Below are 20,782 nucleotides of genomic sequence, written 5' to 3'. Positions count from 1 at the left end.
GTGGTAACCATTTGGGTGAGTTGCAGGCAGCAACCACAAGTTGAAGCAATCATGTAATACCTTCTATTTCCAACATTCACATACACCCCCAAGATCAAAATGTAGACATGGGGCAGTCAAAATGCTTTCTTCCTCCAGGGACAATTTAAATCAGAGCCTTATCCCAGGGTTTCCTAAAGAACACTTTTTTTTTCCCCCTTGAAAATCTCTAGCCCAGACATCTGTAGTTGGATAGTTGCTTTTTCCCTGTATTTGTCTTTTGATGATAAAATGGTAGGCCCAACTATAAATGGTAGGTGTCAAAGATCCATTCATCTGACCTTAGAAATGAGTCATGGAGGGTTGCATGGAAATAGAGAAATTCTTCAAATAGCAGTCTTTACTAGGATTTATTTTCTGTGGAAGGTGTACTTGCTGCTCTCTGCTGAGAATTACTGCTGTAAAGTAGCTACATGTGCTAAGACACACTACCAATGTTAAGGCTTAGAAAATTTAATGTTCCTGATGGAAAGATTAATGATGTTTGACTACATCTCAATCCTGCTTAGGAATTCTTAAGAAAATAAAACATATGTTGCTGTTTTTTATGTTCTATAAAAACATACATACGGAGAAAAAATACTAAACCACATAATTTGGCAATGATTAAAGGTGTTTATTTGCAGAAATTGGAAACTAGAGTTAATCCACATGTACTCATGAATGTCCACAATTATAGAATTTAGAAAACACACACACACACACGCATAACCAAGAGAAGCCTTGTGATGTTTAGCAAGAAGAAATTATATTTACTATTCTTCACCGCTTCCCTCACTTTTGCAAGCTAAAGAGTAGCTCTATACCAACACATAACATTAAATCACAGTTATGTGATTTAGTAAGCTAAATCAGAGTTATGTGATTTAGCAAGCTAAATACTTTCATATTTACACTATGGGGCAAAGTGATTCAAGGGTGAAAAAACTTAAATAATCCATTAAAGATTTTATAGCTTTTATAATTTTTTATAATTTCTTCTTTTTTTGCAAGATGCTAAATACAAAATATCTGAGACCTAAATCATTTACAGTTTTGTGGGGTTTTCTTTGTTTTTTTTTTTTTTGCTTCTATACTAAAATTTACAAATGGAATTGTTCTCTGGTGTCACAGGGCATTTTTAAAAAAACAATAAAAGTAATGCATGAGTCTGATTCTGTTTCTAGTTCCAAAATCTTTGTAGCACAAGCTGTATACATCATTTGTAATTCAAAATGATGTCAACAGCCCACAGACTACTTGAGGGCAAAGTATGACAGACAGATTTGATTTCCATCCTTTAAAAACATGTTGTAGACTATGCATGAGTACATTGCAGTTATTCTTTTAATGCATGAGCGTGTCTGTTATTTTCTTAATATTCTGCACCACAGAACAAATATATTCGGAGTGTCTGAAATCAGAGCAAATATGTAACTTGTCTTTGTAATTTTCTTTCCTTCCTCACTGATCAGAGGGGCTTCTGTTTTCCATCTTCTTTGTTGAATCAAGGCAGCTTGTGCTTTGTGTGTGCCATTATAATTCATCTAAACTAAATCATGGCAACACTTTCCCACTTTCTGATATGTGGCAGGAAATACCTGCCCTCTCCTCCTGTTCTCTTAGTCTCCAGCTGAAGCGAATGAATGGAATCTGCTGGTTGTTCTATCTTTTAATCTAAGAAACAACTTACTTCTCTTTTCATTTCCCCTTCTGAAAATACATAAATAATATATTTTATACATAATCCAGGGGTTTGAAATAGTCTAATTGGGAAGTTTACTTTTACCATTTTCTTTTGTCTTTTTATCTTGAGAGGTAAAGTCAATGACTCAGCACAGCTCATCCTCAGCTGCCAACCATGTGTGATCAATTCTACACGTTTATCCATGTGTGAGATTTTGTGCTACAATCCTGCTCTCATACCTTGCCCCTACAATCCATTTTCTACAAAGTAGCCAGTATGACCCATATTAATTTATTTTAGAGACAAGATCTTGCTCTGCCACCCAGGCTGCAGTGCAGTGGTATGATCAGAGCTCACTGCAACCTTGAACTCCTGGGCTCAAGGGATCCTCCCGCCTCTGCCTCCTGTAGCTGGGACTACATGTGTGAACCGCCATGCCCGGCTAATTAAAAACAATTTTTATTTTTGTGGAGATGGGGTCTTGCTATGTTGCCCAGGCTGGTCTTAACTCCTGACCTCAAGCAATCCTCCTGCCTCGGCCTCCCAAAGTGCTGAGATTAGAGGTGTGAGCCTCTGTGCCTGGCCCTTTATGACCTTTAAAAGCTGTGTATTCATCTTACACTCTCCTGTTTAAAACCCTCAAATGGTTTCCCATTGCACTTATAATACAACCCAAACTTCTCCTTGGGCCTATGAGACCCTGTGTCTCCCAGCTGCCTCTCTGTCCTCAGTTTCTTCCTTTTTTCCCTACCTCCCCGAGCTCATTCTTGCTGGAGCATATTTCACTCTCTGTTCCCTCTGCCGGGAATGCCCCCTAGCACCACACCCACATGCATCCAACTGCTTCTGGCCAGAGGCCTTCCCTCCAGGGCTGCCTGCTCAGAGAGGCCTCCTCAGCACCAGTTCCATCTGGTAGGGTTGCCTGGGTACTCTCTATCACTTCTTCCTGGTTTATTTTGTTCAGAGCTAGAGTCTAACTAGACTCTAACTCTCCACAAGCAGGGACCGCACTTGACTTGTTCACCTCTGTGTGATCCTGGCACCTATTCTAAGAGATGTGGATGCATTGGTGGGGAAAAGAGACAAAGATCCCTGGGGGAGATCCTGTGGGGTGGTGGGGAGGGGATACGGGCAATACATAGGACAGATAAGTAAAGTAGGCCAGGCGAAGCAATCCTCCCACCTCAGCCTCCCAAAGTGCTGGAATTACAGGCCTGTTTCATCTTTCCCTTAATTTACCAAATTAACTATTTTAACTATTATTACATACCTGTAATCCCAGAACTTTGACAGGCTGAAGTGGGAGGATTGCTTGAGGCCAGGAGTTTGAGACCAGCCTGGGCAACATAGCCAGATCCTTTCTCTACAAATAATTTTTAAAAATAGTGGGCCATGGTGTTGCATACCTGTAGTCTCAGCTACTTGGGAGGCTGGGTGGGAGGATCACTTGAGCCCAGGAATTTGAGGCTTCAGTGAGCTGTGATTGTACCACTGCACTCCAGCCTGGGTGACAGAGCAAGACCTTGCCCCCACCCCCCCCAAACACACACGGTAGTGTTAAGCACTGAGGTGAACACTAAAGTGGGGGAAGGACTGGGAGTACTGGGGATGCGTGCATGTGGTGTTAGATAGGAAAGGCCTCGCTAGGAAGGTGACCAAAGACTTAAAGGAGATGCACAGCGAACCTACTCGGAATCCAGGAAAGAGGCAGAGGACCTGCAAAGTGCTAAGGTCCCAAGGCAAGGGCAGGCCTGGAGTGCTTAAGGGGCACTCCAGGTTTGGAATGAGTGGAACCAGACTAATCTGGGAAGACTCCCCTAGAGGAACCTTGAAAGTCTGGCTCCAGGGGTAGCCAAGGACTACTTCCTGAATATCCATCCATCGGCAGGTATTGAACACCTTCATTCAGAGAACTGTGATGGGTGCCATGGGAATAGAAAGCGTAAAGCCCTATGTGAAAAGGACAATTCACGCAACTCTTAGCAGAAAATTCTCAATGAGTCTCAGAGATGTTATTTGCTTCAGGAGTTGAAATCAGATGAAGAGCCAGGCATGGTGGCTCACACCTGTAATCCCAGCACTTTGTGAGGCTGAGATGGGTGGCGCGCTTGAGCCTAGGAGTCCGAGACCAGCCTAGGCAACATAGGGAGGCCTCAACTCTACAAAAAATAAAAATAAATCAGCCGGCATGGTGGTACATGCTTGTGGTTCCAGCTACTCAGAAGGCTGAGGGAGGAGGATTGCTCGACCCCAGGAGTTTAAGGCTGCAGTGAGCCATGATCAGCCTGGGTGACAGAACAAGACCCTGTCTCAAAACAAAACACGATGAAGACTGTTTCATCTTTGCCTTACTTTACCAAATTAACTTTTTTTTTTTTTTTAATCTTTTGTTTTTTTGAGATGGAGTCTCGCTCTGGAGTCCAGGCTGGAATGCAGTGGTGCAATCTTGGCTCACGGCAACCTCCGCTTTCTGGGCTCAAATGATTATCCTGCCTCAGCCTCCTGAGTAGCTGGGATTACAGGTGCACACCACTGCGTCCAGCTAATTTTTGTACTTTTAGTATAGACAGGGTTTCACCGTGTTGGCCAGGCTGGTCTCAAACTCCTGACCTTGGGTGATCCGCCCGCCTCAGCCTCCCAAAGTGTTGGGATTACAGGCATGAGCCACCTCGCCCAGCCTAACTATTATTAACACTTTATTATCGTTAGGTATATTCTTCTAGTGAAGTTAAATACAGCTGTATCTGCTGTTATAATACAATACATGTGTTCTTCAAAAACCTATACTCTGAAAAAATGCATGATCAACTTACAGGCTTATTAGGAAAGTAGGGTTAAGGGCAGATTACTCAAAACCTATTTTGAAACCAGAGCACCAGCAAAAACAGCATTTGGTACCCTGGGATATAACTTGGACATCTAGGTCAGCAGCAGGGCTGACGGCTGCCCCAGGGCATAGGAAAAGTGGACAAGAGCAATTGAGGAAAAGCAGAGGCCAGGCCAACAGAAGCTGAGCTCTGACCCAGTTAGGCATTCGCCAAAGGTGGCGCCACCTGCTATCAGCCAAGAATTTTGCAAAGTCCTGGAGAGGGCAGCTCAAAGGAAGGGAGCCCTGGATGTGCAAACTTGTTTTAAAATTTCTTAAGATAGAGCTGAAAGGGCCCCTGCCTGTACAGCAGCCAAGCCAAAGGCCCTTTCCTTTCTTGTTGAAGGTATAATTCTACTCCCACCATTCCAGCTCCCAGGAAAATTCATGTATAAGCCAGCAAAAAAAAAAAATCATGTACAAGCCAAGGAAACCTCTACATTCATATTAACACAAGTCCCTTATTTATCAATCACAAGTGAGCTAACTGATGTTATAGAAAGAACAATTATGTACTCTTATCTTTGTCCTTAAAAGTTTTTGAAAATTACAACTATTTGGAAAGTATCATTCAACATTTTCTTTCTTTTTTTCTTTTTTTTTTTTTTTTTTTGAGAAGGAATCTCACTCTGTCTCCCAGGCTGGAGTTCAGTGGCTCGATCTCAGCTCACTGCAACCTCCACCTCCTGGGTTCAAGAAATTCTCCTTCCTCAGCCTCCCGAGTAGCTGGGACTACAGGCACCTGCCACCACGCCCAGCTAATTTTTTGCATTTTTAGTAGAGACAGGGTTTCGCCATGTTAGCCAGAATGGTCTCGATCTCCTGACCTCATGATCCACCCACCTTGGCCTCCCAAAGTGCTGGGATTACAGGTGTGAGCCACCCCGCCCGGCTTCATTTTGTTTTTTTATCATTAAGCATAATCACAGTTCCTTAACTGAACTGCCCCCATGCAAAAGGGATTCATGATTCACCTTCTTAACCTTGGCCTCCTTCAGTTTTTCCAGCGCCAGCTTAATTTTATCAGCCTTGGCTTGGGCTTCTTCCTCTTCCTGGAAAAGGGCAAGATATTCTTCAATACAGTCCATTAAGTAATACCAGTGAGTAATCAATTCTGTCATTGCTAGTGTCTCAGCTACGTTTTATTAACAAAAGATACCAAATTTCACATGCTTGATTTTCAGAATTTATTAATTACTTTTTAAAGGCATAGAAAATGTAATAATTACATCTGGATAAATGGGGTATCCATCACCTGAAACGTTCAATTTTCAGAATTTAGATGACTATAACAAAATTCTTCAACTCAAAGATATAGAAGGCAGTCACTCTTTATAGCTTGGGAATGGTAACTTAAAAGATGAAATGATGACTTTAACAGTGGTTCGTATATTTAGACCACAAAAATCTGCTTGGCTCACAAACTGGGATCCGACCTAAGGAATCTATAGATTGACACATCTCCAGGGATTTGAACACTCCCTGAAATTATATGCATACTTTTGGATCAGGATGTCTTTTTGGGGATTTCCAATTTTTTATTAGATTCTTAAAGGGGTTCTTAATGCCCGCAAAGGTTAAGAGAGACTGATTTTTTTTTTTTCTGAGGCGGAGTCTCACTCTGTTGCCCAGGCTGGAGTGCAGTAGCATGATCTTGGCTCACTGCAAGCTCCGCCTCCTGGGTTCACGCCATTCTCCTGCCTCAGCCTCCTGAGAAGCTGGGACTACAGGCGCCTGCCACCACGCCCAGCTAATTTTTTTGTATTTGTAGTAGAGATGGAGTTTCACGGTGTTAGCCTGGATTGTCTCCATCTCCTGACCTCATGACCCGTCCACCTCGGCCTCCCAAAGTACTGGGATTACAGGCGTGAGACACCATGCCTGGCCCGAGAGACTGAAATTTAAACTTACAATTCACCAAAAAACAAAAGCACTGACAAGCTCATATGAACAGGCTGAAAAGTGAGTGAAGTATTTTATGAGCCCAAAGCTCTTTGATTTTTGCAAGTTAAGTATCTCTTCTATTTATAATGTTGAGGAAATGAGCTGTTCTGGTTACATTCTAATTACTTGAACATAGGCATGTATCTTTTTATAGCAGTGGTTCTCAAATTGTTTTTGAGCCACAAGCCCCTTTAAGAAAGCCCATAAAGCTTCACAAGTCCATTCAGCTTTGTACTTTGTTTACTTTCAGGGGGTGCATGGCCCCCTTGAAATCTTCATGGACCGTACATTAAGAGTCTCTGTTCTATATTGATCTCCATTTTCACATAAATTTTCTATAATAAGTACACAATAGAGCACTGTGTGTGATAGAGTATAATTTAATATTTGATTTATATTCAATATTTGTTCATTCAAAAGGCATTGTATGACCTTTCGGGGTCCCTAGGGTCTTATTTGTGAGTACCAAACATCATGACACAGTGTGACCACTGTGGAAGCCACAGGAAATTGAACTGGACTCTCCTCTAAAATATTTGGCTTACTCTAAAAAGAAAATCCTTAAAAGTGCTCTTTTTACTTTTATGAGAGACATACTATGAGTTAACATCCCAAATAATGATCATTTAAACTTTCCAGTTGTCTGTTTTTCAATATTCAGAAATTTATCAATATCAAGCACCCATCATCTTCCTGCTTTGTAACACCCTCCCCAACTATGACATTACAAGTGATACCTGGATGTACCTTTCCTACTGAACAGGGCTGCCAAGTTCAACAAAATTCAATTTCACTCTACTCAGAAAATGTATAATGAATGTCTTCTATTCTCTATGTACTGAGCTAAGAACAGGGACATGGAAATATATAATCAGTTCCACATTTCAATATGATGTTAATAAAACATTTCCCCCAAAAGATTGAGTTTTATCAAAGAGCTTTTGCATACAAATATTTTTTAAGCAAACTACAGTAAATCCTGAATATGGCCCTAATACATTCTTGATACACACCCATGTGGCTTGCTTACGGAGGGTTCTAGCTTTGCAATGAGCGTGCTCTGTATCTTTGTTTTTTAGTATCTCAGATCTTTGGATGTACAAACTTAGGAATGTAATGATCACTTCAAGGAACATCAGTGATAGGTAGCAGAGGTTGATGTTCCTGCCATCTCAGGTCCCATATACTTACCTGAGAGAGAGGTTCAGGAGGTGGTGGTGGCAGTGGAAGGTCTAACACAGGATCGGCTGGTGGAGGTGGTAAGTCATCCTCATATTGGCTGATACCAGTGGCAGCAACATTTGTTCCATAACCAAGAGAGGCTGCACCACTGAAATTTGATGCTTGTAGAGATGCTGAATGATGTTGATTCTGCGAGGACTCTTTCTGTGCCTGGATTGTCCTCTGCTCAGCCTCACTTATATCTGCTACCAGATCTGCCATGAGAGCATCTAAATCTTGGTCTTCCAGTGCATTTAAGGACTCTAGTAGGGAAAATCACATTAATGGTATAAAAACCTATTTGCATCTGGAAAAACTGAAAGAAGATAATTTTTAAGCACAATATTTGAGTAGAAAGGAATCATTATCTTGATTGGTTATGATATAATGTGAAGATTGAGAATATTTTAATTCAATAGCACAAGCATAGGAATTCCTAAAAGAACTGTTGCTGCATTTGTTGCATGGTTAATCCGAGTGAGTTTCTAACACCAAGAAAAAATATTGGGGGAAATGTGTTCTCTACACTGGGGCACCTGACATACCAGCTATAAAGTCAAATCCAAGCACATGAATAGATGCCTAAGTAGGAAATCCTATAATGTAACATCTTAGAGTTTTAGAAAAGTAGCAGAGTGGGGAGCATTGGAAATGGATGGAAGGGGAGTTTTCCCTAAGCATTTGGAGGGCAAAGAGAGTACTGCTGCTATTTAGAAGAAATTGGATTTCAACCAATGGGGATTTAATGTGCCTGTGACTTTGGGGTGAAGATGGAGCTTCTATAGCCTCACCACCTAACTGTAGAAAACTTCATATTCAGAGATACAGCAAATTTTTCTTTTCTTTTTTCTTTCTTTTTTTTTTTTTTTTTTTTTTTTTTTGAGACAGAGTCTTACTCTATTGCCCAGGCTGGAGTGCCATAGTGTGATCTTAGCTCACTGCAATCTCTGCCTCCCAGGCTCAAGCAATCCTCCCAACTCAGCCTCCCAAGCAGCTGGGACTAGAGGTGCATGCCACCACGTCCAGCTAATTTTTGTATTTTGTGTAGAGACAGGGTTTTGTCATGTTGCCCAGACTGGTCTCAAACTCCTGGACTCAAGCAATCTTCCCACCTCAGCCTCCCAAAGTGCTGGGATTAGAGGCATGAGCCACTGTGCCCAGCCAAGAGCCATTAATGATAAATAGCAGAAATTAAAACACCATAGGTGGCAAGGAGTTAAAAAATTATGGGATTAAATGGTAGAAACTTAATGAAGACAGTAAGCTGGGAGTTAACTTTTAAAAGAAAGGAAAGACATAAATTTTCAGAGCGAGAGGGAGGGAGGAGAGATCTCCTTAGGATTTCTTCCAGGTGTGAGATTACTATGGTAGAGCAGATGTGTGATCCTGAATGTTGATTAGATCATGTGGTGTAGTTGGGGTGGTGTTGGTGAGTAGTCTTGGTGGAGTACTTTGATGATCAGGCATACATTATATGGTGAATGTAATGAACAAAGGATGGACAGGAAGGAAGTGATCCATGAGGAGAATTCTAGCTGCTATAGATAGGATGAACCAGACTGAGGAAATGGGAGCAGCTGGAATAAAGCCTACTCAGTAACAAATAAGCTTTGTCAGACATCATCATCATAAATGTCACACAGCATATTGCAGTAATGCTAATAGTGCTAGTTTACAGTACTTGGACTAAAGTTTGGGTTTCCTAAATGTGTAAAAACAGTTTATTTTACTGTAAGCCTTTTTTATATATAATTTCTTTTCTTTTTTTTTTTTGAGACAGAGTTTCGCTTTGTCACCCAGGCTGGAGTGCAGCAGCATGATCTCGGCTCATTGCAACCTCTGTTGCCCAGGCTGGAGTGCAGTGGTAGGATCATAGCTCACTGTAGCCTCGACCTCAAATCCTCCCACCTCAGCCTCCCGAATAGCTGGGACTACAGGCACAGACGAGCATGCCTGGCTAATTTTTTAATTTTTTTGTAGAGACAGTGGTCTCATTATGTTGCCCAGACTTGTCTCAAACTCCTGGGATTAAGTGATCCTCCTGCCTTGGCCTCCCAAAGTGATGGAATTACAAGCATGATTACAGGCTTGCAACCAGCCTGGGCAAAATATTTTGAACTTGTTTTAGCAGTGTTTTAAAGGGAAGACAAAACAAATCTATTCTTAATCTAATTCCATACAAGTTTAATTTTCCATACATAGCAGTAGTTTTTAATTGTCTTGTCCTGTATCCAAATTAGGCCACATGTGTACATCTTGATTCCTTAATGAGAAGAGTGTCTTATTACTCTAGTGTAATATCACTATGTTTATATCTTGCTGGGTATCATTGCTCCTATCATTGTCAGTACTGTGATACCAGGCACTGAGTTAGTGCTTAGAAAGCGTTAGTTGAGATGACTACTATTAAGTTGAAATATTGATTAAATTTTAATTTTAATTGAACTGATTATAAAGCATGTCTCTGTTATGAATTGGTGAGGCTAAATTTGCTTTTTTCATATGTGCAAGTATATGTTATCTATTGCAATCATAATTTTACAAAAGTGTATAGCATTTATTTATGTACTTATTTATTTATTTATTTGACAGAGTCTTGCTCTGTCATCCAGGCTGAAGTGCAGTGGCATGATCTTGGCTCACTGCAACCTCCGCCTTCTGGTTTCCAGCGATTTTCTTCCCTCAGCCTCCCGAGTAGCTGAGATCACAGGTGCCCGCCACCTTGCCTGGATAAGTTTTGTATTTTTAGTAGAGATGGGGTTTCATCATGTTGGCCAGGCTGGTCTTGAAATCCTGACCTCAAGTGATCCACCAGTGTCGGCCTCCCAAAGTGCTGGGATTATAGGCAAGAGCCACCACGCCTGGTCTGCTTTTGTAAAAAACTTCATGAATGTTACCATCTTAATGGAAATGACTGGCAGGAATAATAAATTTATGTGGCACATAAAAAAAGTGTAGGAAAAAGAGAAAATCAAAAGAGGTATATTATAATTTATCAAGAAACAGTCACTGGCACCTAATGGTTTACTACAAAACTACTAGAAATGATAGAAACAAAGAAATCCTGGTTGGGTGCCATGGCTCACACCTGTAATTCCAGCATTTTGGGAGGCTGAAACAGTTGGATCACCTGAGGTCTGGAGTTCGAGACCAGCCTAGCCAACATGGCGAAACCCCGTCTCTACTAAAAATACAAAAATTAGCCGGTCATGGTGGCGCATGCCTGTAGTCCCAGCTACTCGGGAGGCTGAGGCAGGAGAATCGCTTGAACCCAGGGGGCAGAGGTGGTAGTGAGCAGAGATCCCACCACCGCACTCCAGCCTAGGTGACAGAGAGAGACTCTGCCTGAAAAAAAAAAAAAAAATCCAGAGAAGGACAGAAATAAAACTTGGAATTCTGGATTTCTGTAATTGAACTTCTCTCCTATTTGCTTTTCACATTTTTGGTAGGCACAGCAAGTCTTTGGGATATCTTTTTCCAGAGTTGCAGGGAGTTCTCACTAATTTGAAAGTGATTATTTCAAGACTTTTTTTTTTTGAGGCAGAGTCTCGCTCTGCCGCCCAGGTTGGAGTGCAGTGGCGCGATCTCAGCTCACTGCAAGCTCCGCCTCCTGGGTTCACACCATTCTCCTGCCTCAGCCTCCCAGGTAGCTAGGACTACAGGCACCTGCCCCCACACCAGGCTAATTTTTTGTATTTTTAGTAGAGATGGGGTTTCACCGTGTTAGCCAGGATGGTCTCGATCTCCTGACCTTGTGATCTGCCCGCCTTGGCCTCCCAAAGTGTTGGAATTTCAGGCGTGAGCCACTGCGCCCGGCCTCAAGACTTATTATAATATGAATAGCACGTGGCCTAAAGATGTCTCCATTTAAATAAACAGAGTTTTTGTTTTGTTTTGTTTTGTTTTTTTATTTTCTTGAGGTAGAATCTCACTCTGCCGCCCAGGGTGGAGTGCAGTGGCAGAAACACAGCTCAATGCAGCCTTGATCTTCCTGCCTCAGCCTCCCAAGTAGCTGAGACCACAGGCACATGCCACCACGCTTGGCTAATTTTTTTTTTTTATTTTTTGTAGAGATGGGGTCTTGCCATGTTGTCCAGGCTGGTTTCAAACTCCTGAGCTCAAGCAGTCCTCTTGCCTTGGCCTCCTAAAGTGCTGGGATCACAGGTGTGAGCCATCATGCATGGCTGAGAGATTTTTGGTAATAAAATAAAGTGACAAGTTCAGGAAAAATGAAAAAATGTCAAGTAGACTAAATTACATATAAGTATATATCATATATAAATTTAAAAATATTTTAAATAAAATATGAAGTATCTATTCATATTTATTAATCATTATGAAATAGTTGATTTCTATCACTGAAGGGACATTTCCTTACTAATATTTTTATATACTACCCCTTGTTACTCTATGGGCTTAGTAATAAGAAGAAACTCCCGTTACTCTAAAACACAAGATTATTTTGAGACTTTTCACAAATGCAGAATGGTGTTCCCTTTCATTATTGGTGAAAATATCTTCTTGACTCTCTCAATTCAATCCAGACACAGTAAAACCCAGTCTGAAATCCATGATTTTAACAATATTTATCATGATGTTTAGGTTCCTTTAATTTAGTTTTCAAATTATAGTTTCATACTGATTTGAATCATCATTATGATTTTGAATTACTTAAGAAAAGAAATTGTTATGCTTACCATTTAAATCTTTAAACCCCACACTGTAGTTAAATTCAGCTCTGGGTGGATTAGGGTCAGGAGGAGGGAGAGTGTCAACTCCTAAACTCTGTGAAAAAAGATCCCCCCATCAAAGTTATTCATGATACAAACATTTCTGTAGCACACTTTACTCAGCAAGTCAAAAACCACATATTATTTACACATTTTCTCCCTTAGTATGTTCTCTGAAAACCGTATGGTAACTTGAAAATGTTTTATGTATTTTTCCCCTATAGAAAATTACAGCTTAAAAATTATTCTAGAAGGAAGATCTTGAAACAGACCACGTCAACTGAGAGCAGTGATAATGAGGTAGTTAATTTTTATAAAGAACACATAATTTCTTGTAATGGTGAACACACACAGTATATATAAATATAAATATATATAAATATATATATAAATATAAATATATATATTATATATATTATATATTATATATATATTATATATTATATATAATATATATATTTATATAATATATAATATATATTTATATTATATATATTTATATATTATATATAATATATATATTTATATAATATATATTATATATTATATATATATTTATATATTATATATATATATTATATATATAAAATTCTGTAATGACTTAAGTCATTACATCAAAGAAAGAAATATCCAGTTACTTGGAGGAAAAAAGCTGTTTGAGGATGCAGTCTGTCGTAGTAAAATTTTTCCTTAGCCTACAATCTTGAGAACCTACCTGTTGGCAGGGCTGTTTAGCCAAGCAAACCTATGACTACATCCACTTGGCCACAACAAAGAAATAGCAAAAACCAAAAGGGCTTTGTGTGAAGGCAGGTCCAAGAGACTAAAAGGGGACTCTTTCCTATTCTTTTTTTTTTTTTTTAACAAAAATGAGATGGGGGTCTTACTATGTTGCCCAGGCTGGTCTTGAACTCCTGGGCTCATGTGAGCCTCCTGTCTTGGCCTCCTAAAGTGCTGGGATTACAGGTGTGAGCCATCATGCCCAGCCTCTTTCCTGTTCTTGCCTTACAGTAACAATACTTAAATGTGGTCCTGCAAAAATCCCAGACTCTGACCCATCAGAACACTTCCCCCACTGGCTGCAGGAATGAGGGAACGGGTACAGAGAGACCACACACGTTCACTTAAACTCTCCTCCACCATAGGAGGAGAAAACAGTCCTCATCTTAAGAAATGTGGTTGCCATTGGCTCACACCTGTAATCCCAGCACTTTGGGAGGCCGAGGCAGGCAGATCACAACATCAGGAGATAGAGACCATGTGGGCCAACATGGTGAAACCCTGTCTCTATTAAAAATACAAAAATTAGCTGGGTGTGGTGGTGCACACCTGTAATCCCAGCTACTCAGGAGGCTGAGGCAGGAGAATCGCTTGAACCTGGGAGGCGGAGCTTGCAGTGAGCCAAGATCTTGCCACTGTACTCCAGCCTGGTGACAGAGTGAGACTCTATCTCAAAAAAAAAAGAAAAAGAAAGAAAGAAATATGGTTGCCATCCTAACACCTTTTAACCAGCACCCCTTCCTCTAAGCCAACTGTCTTGTATCTTATCCCTTCTTTCATAGAATCTAAACTTTTCTGAATCTTATTGGGAATATAAAGTAGATGCTAACTAGAATTGGTTTATTTTTTGTTTTTGTTTTTATTGAGACGGAGTCTCACTCTGTTGCCCAGGCTGGAGTGCAATGGCACAATCTCGGCTCACCGTAATCTCTGCCACCTGGGTTCAAATGATTCTCCTGCCTCAGCATCCTGAGTAGCTGGGATTACAAGCACCCACCACCACGCTCGGCTAATTTTTGTATTTTTAGTAAAGATGGGGTTTCACCATATTGGCCAGCGTGGTCTCGAACTCCTGACCTGTGATCCACCCACCTCGGCCTCCCAAAGTGCTGGCATTACAGGTGTGAGCCACTGTGCCCGGTCTAGAATTGGTTTATTTTTTCCTAAAATAAATAGTCTTTCAAAACACAGACTATTCATTTATTTTTTTAGAAAGCTTTTGAAGATCCCTATCTTATTTAGGAATATTGGCTTATTCTTCTTTTGATATTTTATGCAGAAAAGTGATGAGCTGATTAACTTATTAGTCAAAGGCTCATTTATGAGCACACTCTAAGACATTCTAAAGCCCACCTGACTGTAACCTGGCTTAGTGGCCCCTGCCACTTAGGGCCCCTGGCCCTACAACTGCCAGGCTATAGTGGCGCTGACAGTGGGGCTCAGTGACCTCTGAGTCAATCTGATCTTGATGCCAGGGGCTTTTTTCTCAGTCTATGGTTGAGTGGTTTTCACATTCTTTTGAGGGTACTGAGTTCTTACAGTTTAATCATGAGGTCACCATAACTCCCACTTAGTTCTTTAAAATGTAGCATTTCCTCAAGGGTTGGTAAAAAGTCTTTACTAAAGATGATATCCAGCCTGGGCAACATAGTGAGATCTCGTCTCTATAAAAGAAAAAAAAAATTAGCCGGGTGTGGTGGCGTGCACTTGTAGTCCCTGCTACTTGGGAGGCTGAGGCCAGAGGATCACTTGAGCCCAAGAGGTTGAGGCTGCAGTGAACCGTGATTGTGCCACTGCACTCCAGCCTAAGCAATACAGTGAGACTCTGTCTCTCAAGAAAACCCCAAAATCAAACAAAGGTAATATTTTCTTAGTGAGTCTTTATAGAAGTAACCACAGGGAAATGGCTCAGCGCTGGTGGTTGTAGGATAGTAAACTTGGGGGTAAATTTCTCTATTTATTGGTAAATATTTGGATACTATGAGCTTGATGTATGTCTAATCAATGTATTAAATTAACTGAACTCAAAAGAATATAGTCAGGAACAAGCTTTTTCTTTAACCCATCATTGTCACCATTACATCAGAACTATATAATGTTGCCAATCTTCAGGGTGTTGCGGGAAGTCAGGGACCCCAAATGGAGGGACTGGCTGAAGCCATGGCAGAAGAACATAAATTGTGAAGATTTCATGGACGTTTATTAGTTCCCTAAATTAATACTTTTATAATTTATTACGCCTGTCTTTACTGCAATCTCTGAACATAAATTGTGAAGATTTCATGGACAATTTATCATCTCCCCAATCAATACTCTTGTGATTTCCCTGCCTGTCTTTAATCTCTTAATCCTGTCATCTTCGTAAGCTAAAGATGTATGTCACCTTAGGACCCTGTGATGATTGCGTTAACTGCACAAATTGTTCGTAAATCATGTGTGTTTAAACAATATGAAATCTGGGCACCTTGAAAAAAGAACAGGATTACAGTGATGTTCAGGCAACAAGGGAGATAACCATTAGGTCTGACTGCCTGGGAGCCGGGCAGGACAGAGCCATATTTCTCTTATTACCGAAAACGGGTAAGAGAAATATCGCTGAATTCTTTCCCCAGTAAGGAATATTAATAATTAATAGCCCTGGGAAAAAGAATGCATTCCCAGGGGGGGCTCTAAAATGGCCGCTCTGGGGGTGTCTGCCTTATGCAGTTGAAGATAAGGGATGAAACATGCCCTGGCCTCCTGCAGCACCCCCAGGCTTGCTAGGATTAGGAAATTCCAGCCTGGCAAATTCTAGTCAGACTGGTTCTCTGCTCTTGAACCCTGTTAAGATGTTTACCAATGACAATGCGCACACAGCAGGGCATGGAACTTCATTAATAATCCTAGTTTCTCCCTGACCTTGTGACCTTGCCCTGCCCATTTGCCTTGTGATATTTTGTTGCCCTTGAAGCATGTGATCTCTGTGACCCACACCCTATTCCTACACTCCCTGATCTTTGAAAATTGCTAATAAAAACTTGCTGGTTTTATGGCTCAGGGGCATCATGGAACCTGCTGACATGTGATGCCTCCCCTGGACACCCAGCTTTAAAATTTCTCTCTTTTGTACTCTTCCCTTTATTTCTCAGACCCGCCGACACTTAGGGAAAATAGAAAAGAACCTACATTGAAATATCGGGGGCTGGTTCCCCCGATATCAGGATTTTAAAAAAGACAGCTCCCTTGTCATATTATAATGAAATTCTGCAACTCTATTTTTGTTTTCTAATTTGCCAGTTAAAAAGGGAAGTTTACCTGAGTCAGAAGATCCATCTCTCCCAGCAAAGTGCTGAACATTTGGTCTATGTCTTCACTTGACTCACCCATCTGAAAAAGGAAGAAACTGAGATATTAGCAGTGTCATAAAAGCCTGATCCTAGGATACTCTTTGCATCCCTCTCTTTCCCCCAAGAGCCCCATATCCATGGGCAGCTAAGTTGGGAGAGGACTATATTGAGAGGAAGGCTCATGTTAGCCTGAAATTTCATGCCTGGCTTCTATCCAATCTGCTTGATCCAAGATTGTGCCAAACGCTGGGAAATGCCTCAGAGCCACAGTTGAATTTTTCCAGGCTAAACTAGTCTTCTTGGTGCCAAAGAAACAGGCTGGATCACGCCTGTAATCCCAGCACTAGGGGAAGCCGAGACAGGCAGATCACCTGAGGTCAGGAGTTTGAGACCAGCCTGGACAATATGGTGAAACCCCATCTCTACTAAAAATACAAAAATTACCTGGGTGTGGTGGCACGTGCCTGTAGTCCCAGCTACTCGGGAGGCTGAGGCAGGAGAATCGCTTGAACCCAGGAGGTGAAGGTTGCAGTGAGCCGAGATTGCGCCACTGCACTCCAGCCTGGGTGACAGAGTGAGACTCCGTCTCCAAAAAAAAAAAAAAAACCTTACACAAAAATGATGTGAGGAGTGATTAAGCATATTTACCCAATAATTCCCTGCTTTCAAAAGATATTTCTGAAATAATAGTTTTTAGTACAATTTATTTAGAAGTACTGGTGGGCAAACCCTTAGAACTTAAATGGCAGCCCTGCCAAGTGAAAAGAGATAGAAAGAAAACATTTTTTTACATTTTAACCTTTCTTTGCCTAAACCAAATGAAGCAATTGCCCAAGAAGAGGAAAAGTTTGCGACAAAATAGGGTGGGACGCACTGTGAGTTGCAACTGGCTGCTCTGTTTCCTGACATTTTTGGCAAGGCTAAGCTGGGAAGTTAGGAGACATTACTAGTCCTTTAGCCACTTAACTAGCATTATGTAGTTTGGCAAAGGTAATCAATTGTTTCATCTGTAACATGAGGAATTTGCTGCAGACAATTTCTAAGGGCATTTCTCTCTTTCTTTTCTTTCTTTTTTTTCTTTTTTTAGATGGAGTCTTGCTCTGTCCCCCAGGCTGGAGTGCAGTGGTGCAATCTCAGCTCACTGCAGCCTCCGTCTCTCAGGTTAAAGCAATTCTCCTTCCTCAGCCTCTGGAGTAGCTGGGATGACAGGCACCCTCCACCATGCCCGGCTAATTTTTGTATTTTTAGTAGAGACGAGGTTTCATCATGTTGGCCAGGCTGGTCTCAAACTCCTGACCTCAGGTGATCCACTCGCCTCGACTTCCCAAAGTGCTGGGATTACAAGATTGAGCCATCTTGCTCAGCCTCTAAGGACATTTCAAAATGCTCTAAAACACTGTAAGATTAATGCCAATTATAGCTCATACCGAGAAGTCTGGTGGGTGTAGGGAATCAGTATGTATTATTTAAGCCAAATCACAATATTTACTTGAATTTGTACATGCATGCATTTGTATCTCATTCTTTTTATATGGAAATTAAAAATATATACAAAAGCAGAGAGAATAATGAGTTTCATGTACACATTGTCCAGCTTTAATAATTTTCAACTGGACTGATCTTTTTCCATTTATATCTTCCTACAATAGATATTTTAAAGCAAATATTATTTTTCCATAAATATTTCAGAATGCAGTGCTAAAAGATAAAGATACTCTATTTCTTTTTTTCTTTTCTTTTTTTTTTTGAGATGGAGTTTTGCTCTTGTCGCCCAGGCTGGAGTGCAGTGGTGCGATCTCACATCTCTGCAACTTCCGCCTCCTGGGCTAAAGCAACTCTCGTGCCTCAGCCTCCTGTGTAGCTGGAATTACAGGCATGCCCCCCCACACCTGGCTAATTTTTGTATTTTTAGTAGAGACGGGGTTTCGCCATGTTGGCCAGGGTGGTCTGAAACTCCTGACCTCAGGTGATCCGCCCACCTCTGCTTCCCAAAATGCTGGGATTACAGGTGTGAGCCACCACGCCTGGCCCATAAAGATATTTTCTAAATCATAAACATAATACTATTATCTCTTCATGTGTGTATTTAAAATAAACTACTGGGCTGAAATAGGCCAAGTGGAGGCAAATCTATCTTTCCTTGAATAAATTATCTTGAAAACTTATAGTTCACCCTTTAAGTGACTTTAATATTTTAGCAGTCACATATTTTTATTTTTAATAGCTTTAGCTAATCAGGGTGTCTTAGTCTCTTTATTAAATATTTCTATGAAATAAGCTTTGTCACACTAACTTTGCTTTCTTAAAAATGACTCCATTGATCTTCTTCTTCCTCTTCTTCTTTTGAGACAGAGTCTCACTCTGTCTCCCAGGCTGGAGTGCAATGGCCTGATCTCAGCTCACTGCAAACTCTGCCTCCTGGGTTCAAGCAATTCTCCTGCCTCAGCTTCCTGAGTAGCTGGTATTATGGGCGCCCACCACTATGCCTGGCTAATTTTCGTATTTTTAGTAGAGATGGGGTTTCATGATGTTGGCCAGGCTGTTCTTGAACTCCTGACCTCAAGTGATCCACCCACCCGGGCCTCCCAAAGTGTTGGGATTACAGGCGTGAGCCATCACACCCAGCCAAATGATTTTTAAAATATCACAATTCTTAAAAGTGAAGTGATGTAAATGATGATGATGGTGATAACAATAATACTTATCTGGCACTAACTCTGTTGCAAGAGCTGTTCTATAAGCCAGAGTTGATATTAGCAACATTTAGCACCCAGGATAGCATTGACGCTGAGCAATCAGAACAGATGAGGCTGTAAAATCATTTTGCGTGAATCAGTCCATATCCTCCAAATATCCACCCTGCAAAGCTAGCACTTAATCTTCCCAAATTATCTTCAACAATTATCTTGCGTTTATCATTTAGGAAATCTGACATAATGAAATCTTCTTGCTTAATTTTTCCATCGTATATTTCCCCTTTTCCCTATTTTAAGAAGAAAAAAGTTATTTTCTTCTCCTACATAACCTTATCACCCTCGCCAAACAGGACTGAGAACATTTTCCATCTGAATGTTCTGCTCCCTGCAGTGACTTTTCTTTTGCCCTCCTTATAGTCACTCCCTCTTGAGAAACACAAAAACTACCTTGAGCTAGAGGTCACTGAGCATATTCCACCATCTTTTCAAGGTTTAAGTTTTGCATGTTTTATTTTGGAGGACAGATGCTTGAATTGCTATGTGATGTATTAATTTTCTCTAGTGCCCTATCTGGCGTCCAGTGTAGGAGGTGTCTTGCAGGAGCATGGGAAGTTGTAAAACTGTGTTGGCCAGGAGGCATTGAGAGGGTACAAGAAGGGGTCTTTAGTTAAGAGAGGTCTAGATTCCATTGAACTAGCACATTTCTTAGTGGCAGATGCATCCCAAAGAATCAGGTGTACATACACATGGGACAAGGAGGTGTGTGTTTGAATCCAAGGAAGCCACTCAGTGAATACTGAGGGTCAGACCACACAAAGCAGGCAGGTGAGCACCCAGGTATAGAAGCAACAGGTGAGAAAAACACCGAAGGTCTAGGTCTATGTGTGCAGGGAAAGTCAGAGAGGAATCAAACACAGCATCAGTGACGGATGATGGAAGATCCTTGTCCTATTTTGTGTGTATTGTTGGGATTAAAAAAGTGTTTATGGCAGCTAGAAGAGAGGAAGATGGCTGCAGGTGGGCCCCGCCCCTGGTTCATAAGGGAAGTCAGCATGAGGAGTCATTTCTATGGGGTTTTATCCCCACACAGTTGCTTACAAAGTATCTGAATCATATCCTCCTTTCTTTAAATTTCCTACAAGGCTGGGCATGGTGACTCAAGCCTGTTATCCCAGCACTTTGGGAGGCCGAGGGGAGAGGATTGCTTGAGGCCAGGAGTTTGAAACCAGCCTGGGCAACATAGAGAAACTTCTGTACAAAAAATTAAAAAATTAGCCAGGTGTGGGGGCACGTGCATGTAGTCCCACATACTTGGGAGGCTGAGACGGGATGATGGCTTGAGCCCAGGAGGTCGAGGCTGCTGTGAGCTATGATGGTGCCACCAAAGTCCAGCCTGGGTGACACAGCGAGACTCTCTCAAAAAAAAAAAAAAAAATTCCTACAAAATGGCAGAAAGTATTTAAGTAGATATTATCTCCATGGTTTCACAAATTGTCTCCCAAAACAACTAATAT

The 20,782-nt window shown here is 41.2% G+C and overlaps 1 protein-coding gene across 1 annotated transcript in view; it reads right to left on the bottom strand.

Annotated features, from left to right (window-relative positions):
- Window positions 1-20,782, bottom strand: part of APBB1IP (amyloid beta precursor protein binding family B member 1 interacting protein) — a 131,179-nt gene that overhangs the window by 58,085 nt on the left and 52,312 nt on the right. The window contains exons 3-6 of the mRNA XM_019035439.4: window positions 16,541-16,612; window positions 12,434-12,521; window positions 7,707-7,999; window positions 5,546-5,623 (exon numbers count right to left, since the gene is read on the bottom strand). Of these exons, the coding sequence (XP_018890984.4) occupies window positions 5,546-5,623; window positions 7,707-7,999; window positions 12,434-12,521; window positions 16,541-16,612 (531 nt within the window). The remainder of the gene's footprint in view (window positions 1-5,545; window positions 5,624-7,706; window positions 8,000-12,433; window positions 12,522-16,540; window positions 16,613-20,782) is intronic.

Source organism: Gorilla gorilla, chromosome 8 (genome assembly GCF_029281585.2).
Source record: "Gorilla gorilla gorilla isolate KB3781 chromosome 8, NHGRI_mGorGor1-v2.1_pri, whole genome shotgun sequence".
In the NCBI taxonomy this organism is placed as follows: domain Eukaryota; kingdom Metazoa; phylum Chordata; class Mammalia; order Primates; family Hominidae; genus Gorilla; species Gorilla gorilla.
The sequence above is the reverse complement of the archived record's forward strand: the minus strand, read 5'-3'. Positions and strand labels throughout refer to the sequence as shown.